The 11,049-nt window shown below is 32.9% G+C and overlaps 1 protein-coding gene and 1 non-coding gene across 2 annotated transcripts; both read right to left on the bottom strand.

Moving 5' to 3' along the window:
• Positions 1–995: 995 nt before the first annotated feature.
• Positions 996–1,161, bottom strand: LOC112539077 (U1 spliceosomal RNA). Its single transcript, XR_003082659.1, has one exon. It is a non-coding gene; the product is annotated as a U1 spliceosomal RNA (small nuclear RNA).
• A 445-nt stretch (positions 1,162–1,606) lies between these two features.
• Positions 1,607–4,709, bottom strand: Strip (striatin interacting protein). The gene is made up of 3 exons (XM_015931607.3): positions 4,591–4,709; positions 3,833–4,479; positions 1,607–3,770 (listed from the first exon to the last, which is right to left on the bottom strand). The coding sequence occupies exons 2-3, from the start codon at positions 4,373–4,375 to the stop codon at positions 1,758–1,760; spliced, it is 2,556 nt and encodes an 851-aa protein (XP_015787093.2). The 5' UTR covers positions 4,376–4,479; positions 4,591–4,709; the 3' UTR covers positions 1,607–1,757.
• Between the last annotated feature and the right edge of the window lie 6,340 nt (positions 4,710–11,049).

Here is an 11,049-nt window from a genome sequence, read left to right as displayed (position 1 = left end):
GCAGCCACAATACTTTCAGTGCTCATTTTAAACCTGAGCCTTGTTATTCAACAGGCTCTTTCAAAAAGTTACCATTTAAAAGGCTTAACGCAAGTCGATTTTTGTACCAAGTTTGTACCAATTGTTCAAGACCTTTCGTGTATAAATGATAAAATAATGCGTATGAGTTATTCAATCCAATTTTGCTGTCTCTCATCATCATTTTTCCCCTTCTCGGGTTCTAAGAGTCAGGTTAATATGAATTGGCCAATTCTTACTTATGACTTTATATGCACTCTAGCGAGGACATAATTCATATTCCGGCTGAGCCATTATCCGCCAAAGAAATTCAATCTAGTGTTGGTGGTAAATTTACCGATTCAATTACACTTATATTGGTCAACATATAATTACAGAAAACATGGGATACCGAACAACTAGAAATGGAAGGAAAAAACGCATACAAAACAAAACAAGATTAGTAATGATTTCTGGATATAAAAGGGTTTCAAGTTCGGGTTTTAAGAACTGCCTGAAGGAAAGCTTCGAGATATATTCACGGAGTATGTTGTTGTATGTTGACAAAATGCGAGAATCGTCTGAAGAGAAGATTCCAAGTGGCGGTACCGGTGCAAATGGAGGTGGATCACAAGGATGCCCTCAAACCCCAGGCGGTGATTGTGGGGTGAATGTTTCAGCTAGTGAAGGTGGCAATGCTCTCTCAACAACTACCTCTAAATAAGAATAATGTTATTGTTAGACAGTACAAACAAAGCTTGTTAATTATGATTTTTGTCGTGGTTAAAGAAAACAAAATAACGCAAATAAAATATAAGTTATGAAATAAATTATCTATACCAAAAATACCAAGTCTCTCTTTATTACATAACGACCAAGAGTCTAACTGAACATCAATAACAATCCTAAAAAAGGATTTCTTGTTCAAAGTATCTCTTATCTTGTAAACAAGACCAGAGTTAATGTGCTTTCTGCTTTTGGATTTATTTAAGGATTTTTGGGGCGCTGCGCGAACGCAAACACCCCGCTACCAAAAATTTCACTCCCCATCTAGCTCGTTTTGAGTTAGTGGCGGGCTTCAGCCACCCTCGGAGTGCAATGAGAGGGCCTCGACCCGGAGTCCCCGCCTTTTTGATCACGGGGTTCTCGGAGCCAGGTAAGTATGAGTTGAGCCGATTCTTACTTGCTTTATATACACTCTAGTGAGAGACTAAGATTGTGACATTTTATTGTTTTCCTTAAAATTCAATGTTAAATCAATTTTATCTTTAAATATTTTTCAACCAATCTACTGAATATAGTTTTAGTATCAATAATTTACATACAAATTTTTGTTCAAATCAATAAATCAACTGAATTAAGTTTGAAATCAATTGGGCTTTTGCCTGTTACCCCTCTTTTAGGTTTTGTCTGTACAACATTGAACTGTCTGTACAGCTGTTTTCTCTGTTTTTCTGCTTCTCTGTTCCTAGGTTTGAGTGTACTTATGATTTTAATTTTTTGACTAATTGGCATGAATCATATTTTGTTTCACTGAGACATTCATGGGATACAATTTAGTTTTAATTGTCGTGTTTTTGTTGTTTGTAAAAAATTGAAATTTGCAAAATTTTCTTGTCCAAAAAAGTGTCTCATTGGACTTTAATTGAAAGTATTTAAATGGTTGTTTGGGTGACAATTTTTTTAAATTTGCTGATAGATAGTCGATGGTTAATGAATAAACAGTGTAAACTATTAACAAAAAAGGACCTTTTTGTTGATCACATATTTGATGTATTTGTTTGCTCCAGCAAAAGATCCCAGTCAATGTTGAACTGAAAAACTTCCCTTTGAAGCCATAACTCGTAATTGTTTTTGAATTCTTCGGTTAACTGGAATTGTTTGCTTAAAACACTTGCGTAATTATTGTCTACTGGTTTAAATATATCCATTTGCGCTGCATATGAATAGTTATCGTTGAGAGGATTATTACAAGAATTGTGACCATTCATAGAATTGATTGAATGGTTTCCTGTTTGTTGGTTAGGTAAATGTGAAGGGATACCGGGTAATGACTGAGATGTATTGTATCGACGACAGTGAAATCGAGATATATTGGCCTGTAAACTGAATTCTTCTCCTTGAAAATCCCATGGTCTTGTCTCCATGTCATTGCCAAAAGCCCAATCGTCTGTTAATCGATGTCTAACCATTTGATAAATAGCACTCAAAGTTTTCATATTTGATTTCCTCCATTGGCGTCCCAAATATTTTGCTTGCATCTTGAGCAATTTTAAAACGTACAATTGAAACATTGCATGTCTGACTCGAAGGGCTCTTTTAAGAATGGGTGCAGATTTGAAGACTACTAACATCATTATTCGTGACATCTTCCACTTTGTCAGTTTATTGAGTATACGGACCATATTGATGCATGAGAATATATTTCGCCATGGATAAGGTTGTTCTTTAACACTCATTTCTAATAATTCTGCTGTTATTTCGGGTTGAACACCGATAACACAAGCAGGAAAATCAATCAGGGCAATGTTATTGCGTGAAATTATATATTGGAAGATATTTTGATTGAAAAATTTCAATATTAATGGTATACAATTTGCAAACATCAACTGTTGGCTGACATTTTCAAATTGGTAAATATTGTTAATTTTAAAATGTTTGAGAAGAAGAATCAAAATGGCAGAAACAGCTTTGATGATAATTTCTTTATGTCTATTGATATCAGTACCAAATTTCATGGATTGGACAACAGTCATTGGCATATTTTCAGGTAAAACTTCACACATTATATTAACTGACTCCGTTTTAGCTTTTGAGGTTGGTGCAGCAGCTAAAAGTATTTTAAGTAAGGCGATCATATATTGAGGTAAGCTTGGTAGCATATTCTCGTAGAGAGATTCAGCTGGTGATGATAATGGTTTAGTATCCAATTCCTCAAGAGTCAAGGGATATTTAGCCATTTCTTCTTCCCTCTGAATCTGAAGTTCAGATAATGAAATGTATAAATGTTTTTGTAAAGTTCTTAATCCTTCTAATATTGGATCAGGAAGACCTGCTATTGTTGTACGATTTTGTGGTATGTTGAAACCAATGAATTTGATACGAGCTTGTTCGAGAAATGCATCAATATCCTTATGCCTAACTTTGGGCATCCAAGGCAAACCTTTGCTTATACTTTGAACTTCGGAATCAGCTTCAGCATCTTCATCTGCCTTGTTTACTGGAGTTGACGGTCGAGGAGATGCAGGAACATAACCAATGTCTACTTTTTCTTCAGAATTTTTATCATTCATTTCTTCCGTTCGTTCGACCTCGCTTGATTCTGATGCTTCTGCTGCTTGTTCAACTTCGCCATTTGTCTCGCCTGTTTCTTCCATGTCATTCATCATATCATCAGCCATCAACGATTCTTGTTTGCTGATCATTCTTCGCTTGTTCAATTTAATTTTACGCAGTTGAACATCGAAAGTTTCACTTGCGGCTACGGGAGGTGAAGCTGCTCTCATTGTTCGAGTGATTTCTAAGGTATCATCTGGAGCTGGTGGAAGGCCAACACGAGATCTATAATAATTTTTGAGATTCTTAAGCTCTTCACTACCACCTAAAGTAATTAATATTGTTTTCCAGAGAAGTAGTAAAATTTTTTTGATTGGAAAGTGAGGTGCAGATCCATTACAAAATTTTGTAGTCATTTGAAATAATGTTAAAGCTAAAAGCTCATTCGTGGTTGATATGGGTTGCGTTAACTCTTCCTTAAATTGCTCTTGAAGTTTCTGTTAAAATAAAAAATTGTGATTAATTTATAAACTATTCAAAGACAAACGATTGGGTTTACTTTTTCTTCATTCGTTGCTTGGTCATTTATGCTGTTGAAAACTTCGACTATGGTGTAGATTATGTTTAAAATTATTCTTAAATCAGTAGAATCGTTTTTGTTGGATGGAGGACGACGAGCATCCGGAGAATTCAAACTTGTCTCAACTTCCATCATTAGAAGTTGAATAAGAGTTGGAAAAAGTCCTTTCTCGTAAATCCGGAAAACATTCTCTTTTGAATAACTTTGCTGTTCTTCGATGGACCAGCATTCATTGAAAACACCTTGAGCCAAATATAACAGAGCTTGCAATCCTTTGAATCTCAGTTCCTTTTTACCAAGTTCAACGGTTTCACAAAGTCTTTCAACAAACCAATTTTTCTCATTGGAATCCATTGATGACCAAGATTTTTTGACATCCCATTCATCGCACAGATCTTCAAAGCTAGTTTTGTTCAACTCAAATTCACATGATTCAGTATAAGAGTACAGCTCAGCAATTTCATTGGCATGAGTATCACAATCAGCATAAACAAAATCTAATTCACATTCCGGCTGAGCCATTATCCGCCAAAGCAATTCAATCTAGTGTTGGAGGTAAATTTACCTATTCAATTACACTTATATTGGTCAACATGTAATTACAGATAACATGGAATACCGATCAACTAGAAATAGAAAGGAAAAAAAACGCATACAAAACAAAACAAGATTAGCAATGATTTCTGGATATAAAAGGGTAACATGCAAATCTCAGATGCATTGGATAAATTACTCACCTTGTTATGAAAATTGGCCAAAATCTGGATATTCTAAATAATCTAAATTCTCGATTGTAATTAAACTATCTCAACGACTAAAAATCTGTAAACAAATATTACTTAAAGACTGTCATCTCAATTTTACATTGTTCAAGTTTCTGATCCAAAGGTTACCAAGTTTTTTTGGTTCAAAACAGTAGTGCGCCAAATTCAAAATAGAAACTGCAGTCCATTACAGTCAACCCTCGAGTTTTTTGTTTTTTTGGAGTGCTGACATCTATGTGAACTACAGGGGGAAATAATTAAATTTTACGGTTTAAACAATAAGTCCACTCTAATGACTCCCCCCTGAAGGGAGAAGGGTAGAGACTCTCTACTAGAGAGGCTAAAGGGGAATCATTAGAGTGGATTAATTGTTTAAACTGTAAAATTTATTTTTTTCCCCTGTAGTTCACATAGATGTCAGCACTCCAAAAAAACAAAAAACTCGAGGGTTGACTGTAATATTAATAATAAATGAAAAATAACTATAATAGTTAGATCTAACAATTGTAAGATAATTTAATCGGTATTGTTTTTTATTAATTTTCGCAAATTAAATTCGTTTACCGTATAATGCTCATTATCTTCCAAACCGATTAATTCTTTAAAAGTGGAATAATCGAGCAAAGCATTTTTATAAGCAAAGGAGTACAAAAATTTTTCTTGCGAGCCAATAGTAGAGATTAGTAAATTGTAAAGGATAGAAACAGTCCATTTGTCCAATTGAAATTTTTTTATGACAAAGAGCTTTCGATAAAATCACTTTAAATGATCAAACTTCGATCGCTTTTGGTAGCGACTTTGAACTAGGTTTTCCTAATGTTATTCTTACACAATTGACACAAATGGGTGAAAACGGGTAAAAAATATTCTCTTTCAAATTCAGACTCTGTAGGCTTGTAGGGACATGAAAAGTGTGTCCATTAGTACTAATAAATAATTGATCTGATAGACAGTTTTTGATAAAATCGAAATCAAAGTTGAAACTTCGAACGCCTTTTGTTCAGCTATGGAAGACGATTTCTTTATGAAACTCTATTAACTGATGTAAATTTTGATGATGAACCAGAATATGCCCTTATTTTGAAAAATAAAATGTTCTATTTTCTGTAAAACAGATAAGATCGATTTTCATTTAAACCGAACGCATTCATTGACCGGTAGATTAAGAGATCTGAAAGTTATTATTCGAGCATAAAAATTGAAGGTACACACCACTGATTGAATAAATTTTCTAATATACCGACACTTCTCTTGATTTCAGCCATTGGCTATAGAACTTTGAGCTTCGATATTTCAAGACTGGCATCATATACAATCATCATTCTTGATCCAATTTATCTCTTTAATAATTAATAATGCAATGCAATTTAATTACTTTCCATTAACGCATTTGAACAATGTTGTTTGGGCTGTAATCGTACGAGTAACAACTTATTTAACAAAACAAACTCACATAAACCCATATCTTGGTGAATTAAGCAATTTTCTGGTTAAACTTGCAAATGCTATGCAAAGAGTACTGCCAAATGCTCGAGCTTTCTAGTAAAAAGTTAAGATTTCCTGCGTTTCTACGGACATGAAAACTGTATCCATTGGTGCTATTAAATAATTGATCCGATGGACAGTTTTCGAGAAAATCGAAGTCAAATTTGAAACTTCGAACGCCTTTTGTACATTTATGGAACCAGATTTTTTCATTAAACTCTATTTAACTGATGTAACTTTTGATGATCAATCAGGAAATGTATTCACTCCGATGCATAGAACTTTTATTTTTCTGTAAAACAGATCAGTTCGATTTTCATTTAACCGGCCTTTTTCTATGACCGTAAGAATTAGTGAGCTGAAACTCATTGTTAGTCCCTAAAAACTTGTTGCCTCGTATCATGAATTGAATTATTTTTTCAATAGACCAACAGCTCTCTTGATATTGGTCATTGTCTCCAAAACTTTGAGCCGCGATATTTCGAGAATGGCATCATTTAAAATCATTATTCTTTCATCAATTTATCTCTTTACTAATTGCTAATGCAATACAATTTAATTACTTTCCATTTACGCATTTGAGCGATGTTGTTGGGGCTGTAATAGTACGAGTAACAATATATTTAACAAAACAAACTCAACTTAGCTCATTTCTTGGTGAATGTAACAATTTTCTGGTTAGCATTGCAAATGAAATGCAAAGAGTGCTGTCAAATGGTCGAACCTTTGAGTTGTGATTAGAGACTTAATGGCGTTTGTAGGGACATGAAAACCGAGTCCATTGGTACTAATAAGTAATGGATCAGATAGACAGTTTTCTAGAAAATCGAAGTCAAAGTTGAAACTTCGAACGTCTTTTGTTAAGCCATTGAAGTTGATTTTTATAAGAAACTCTATGCAACTGAAGTCAATTTTGATGGTGAACCAGAAAACGAATTCATTTTGAAAAATAAAACTTTGGGTTTCCTGTAAAGCACATAAGTTCGATTTAAACTTGAACCGACCTTTTTCTTTAACGATAAGAGTTAGAGGACTGAAACTCATAACTTGTCAATATGCACTGTTTTTACGCACTATGAATTGAATAATTTTTTCAATAGACCAACAGTTCTCTTGATATTGCCCATTGGCTCGAAAACTTTGAGCCTCGATATTTCAAGACTGGGATCACATACGATCATCATTCTTGATCCAATTTATCTCTTTAATAATTAATAATACAATACAATTTAATTACTCTCCATTTACGCATTTAAACAATGATGTTTGGGCTTTAATCGTCCGAGTAACAGCTTATTTAACAAAACAAACTCATCTAAACCCATTTCTTGGTGAATAAAGCACTTTTCTGGTTTAAATTGCAAATGAAATGCAAAGAATGCTGCCAAAAGCAGGAACATTCAAGTTGTGATTTGAGATTTAGTGTCATTTGCAGGGACAGGGAAACTGAGTCCATCAGTACTAATAAATAATGGATCTGATGGGCGGTTTTGGAGAAAATCGAAGTCAAAGTTGAAACTTCGAACGTCCTTTGCTCAGCTATGGAAGATGATTTTTTCATGAAACTCTATTTAAATGATGTAAATTTTGATGGGTAACCAGAATATGCCCTTATTTTGAAAAATAAAATGTTCCATTTTCTCTGAAACAGATAAGTTCGATTTTGATTAAAACCGACTGAATCCATTGACCGGTAAAGTTAGAGATCTGAAACTTATTATTCGCTCATAAAAAATGTTTGTGCATATCATGGGTTGAATACTTTTTTCAAAAGATCAACCGTTCTCTTGATTTTGGCCATTGGCCATAAAACTTTGAACTTCAATATATCGAGAATGGTATCATCTACAGTCATCATTCTTTGACTGGTCATTAGATTTTATTATGGGCTATAGTATAATATTAGTGAAATTAAAGAAATCGAAGCTAATTAATACAATTATGAACATTAATCTTACACATATTAAGTAACCAGTTACCTTTGTTAATCTGTTATAAAATCTGACAAGCTAACTAATACAATGTTTTAACTTATTTTTGAGTTTTTTGAATTATTCAAAATTTAATCATATCATAGCCCATAATTAAATCTAATTTTTAGTTCAATAACGATTATTTCAAGTTATGCCATTTTCGAAATATTGAGGTTCAAAGTTTTATGGTAAATGGCCAAAATCAAGAGAACTGTTGATCTTTTGAAAAAAGTATTCAATGCATGACATGAACAAACAGTTTTCATCGACAAATCATAAGTTTAAACTCTCTAACTTTTATGATCACAGAAAAAATTCAGTTTAACTGAAAATCGAACTTATCTGTTTTACAGAAAACCTAAAATTTTATTTCTAAAAATAATGGCATATTCTGGTTACGCATCAAAATTTACATCATTTAAATAGAGTTTCATGAAAAAATTGTCTTCCATAGCTGAGCAAAGGACGTTCGAAGTTTCAACTTTGACTTCGATTTTCTCCAAAACCGTCCATCAGATCCATTATTTACCAGTACTGATGTATTAAGTTTCCCTGTCCCTGCAAATGACACTAAATCTCAAATCACAACTCGAACGTTCCTGCTTTTGGCAGCATTCTTTCCATTTCATTTGCAACCAGAAAGTTGTTTTATTCACCAAGAAATGGGTTTATATGCGTTTGTTTTGTTAAAAAAGCTGTTACTCGTACGATTACAGCCCAATAATGATTGTTTAAATGCGCTAATGGAAAGTAATTGAATTGTATTTTATTATTAATTATTAAAGAGATAAATTGGATCAAGAATGATGATTGTAGATGATGCCAGTCTCGAAATATCGAAGTCCAAAGTTCTATAGCCAATGGCCGAAATCAAGAGAACTGTTGGTCTATTGAAAAAATTATTCAATCCGTGGTGTGAGGCAACAAGTTTTTATGTACGAATAATAAGTTTCGGATCTCTAACTCTACTGGTCAATGAATCAGGTCGCTTTTAATGAAAATCGATCTTATCTGTTTTACTGGCAATAGAACATTTTATTTCTAAAAATAAGGGCATATTCTGGTTACCCATCAAAATTTACATCAGTTGCATAGAGTTTTATGAAAAAATCGTCTTCCATAGCTGAACAAAAGACGTTCGAAGCTTCAACTTTGGACTCGAATTTCTCAAAAACTGTCAATCAGAGACATTTTTCAATCACTTAAATGGACACAGTTTGCATGTCCTTACAAGTCTACAAGTCTAAATTCGAAAGAAAATAATTTTTACCCGTTTTCAATTCATTTGTGTCAATTTGTGCTTAAATGCGACAATTGTGTCTTTTCAGAAACAACCTTCTCTACCAATCCATGGCTTTTCATCAGATCCATTCGCACAATCCGTCGTTCCATTACAGAATTTTTCCTCTTCAATAAAACTCTTGTCTCCACAAGCTAACATACTTTAACAACAGTTGTCCCAAACTAATTACTCAACTCTGATGGTAAAATAATCCATACATTGTAAGACTATCATAAACTATTATAATCCTTACTCGTTAAAGTGCAAATGAATTTCTTATTCAATAAATTGTCTAGTAGTGATGTAAATAACATTCAATGCGAAAAGTTCACAATAACTAATGTCGATCAAAATCAAAACCAGAATTAACAGGGAGAATAGCTTATTTAGTTTAGTGTTGATATCATTGCAGCTTGTAAAGGCTTCAATAAAACATGTGAAAGACAAAGGTAACCAGGACAATTTAAGGTTCATTAATCATAATTGTACAATATTATTTCAGATGATGATAGTCAGGTTAAAGATGAAATAAAATCAAAATAAAAATGGAACCTTTCAGTGGACAAAAATATTCTTAACTTCTTATGCTCATGGGTTTAACAGTTAAAGTCAGAGGTTATCATGTACCGCACCCAAAAACAAAATGATGATTAATTTGATGCAATTCAATCTCACTTTCAATACTCAAGAAAAGATGGAACACAGAAAGTCTTGGGTGTAACATTAATCATGGTAATTCCAATCGATTTCAGCTGTACAACTCTTTTCAATAATAAACTTGCATTCCCTCAGAAGTTCATCACCTTTTAAGCTTAGTTCTTTAGCTAAAAACTAATCATTTTCCCATTCATTAAATCTCAAATTTTGTCAACTAACGACAACAGGCCAAGCAAAGTCACAACATAAACCTAAACTGTAATAACTCGGCAATTCTTGGTGATTGTGACAAAGTAGATCATTTTATTTACCTTCATCATCAACTTAAATGACCTATTTCAAGTGAAATTAATTGCAAGGGTTGAATACTTTATGGGATGAGTTAAGTCTAAAAGCTTCAACACATATCTAAACTGATATTTGTCCTGATTTTCAGGTTATTCACAAGCATTTCCTTATCATTCTGAATTGATCAGTTGATCAATTGAATAAGATTGAAAGTGAAAAATTTTGATAAATAAAGGACTTGAAGATGTCTTGTTTGTATTTAAAAGCCTAATGTAAAACACTTGAATTTTCACGGCAATTTTATTATTTTTAACAATAGCCGATTGTAGTTATTTAATTGCACTTCAAGGTAGTTTGGTGAATAAAATGTAAATACAATGATCAATTGACGTAAATTGCCGAATCAACAATTATTTTTGACAAGCTATTGATATAAGCTTCAAGTGGTTTCATCCTATTCATTATCATTCCGTGAGTCTAGTTGCAACTTTATTTTGTTGTTAAAATTTACACTAAACTCGATCAATTTTTGCTCAGTAATTTGTTTGAACCTTTGAAATTAATCTTACAGTTGATTATTCAATTGTTGGATTAATCACCTCTTAATGTATGATGGGTGATAAATGACGATAAAAGTTTATAATACAGCAAATTGTACATTGAATTATCATTAAATGCTTACCTTTCCATGATTTTCTGTTAAGATAACAAATTACATAGAAACTGTTGTTTAATCACTCAATGAAA

The sequence above is a fragment of the Tetranychus urticae genome, chromosome 3 (genome assembly GCF_039701765.1).
Source record: "Tetranychus urticae isolate SD_2017Ah chromosome 3, NJAU_TeUrti_SD_1.0, whole genome shotgun sequence".
In the NCBI taxonomy this organism is placed as follows: Eukaryota; Metazoa; Arthropoda; class Arachnida; order Trombidiformes; family Tetranychidae; genus Tetranychus; species Tetranychus urticae.
The sequence above is the reverse complement of the archived record's forward strand: the minus strand, read 5'-3'. Positions and strand labels throughout refer to the sequence as shown.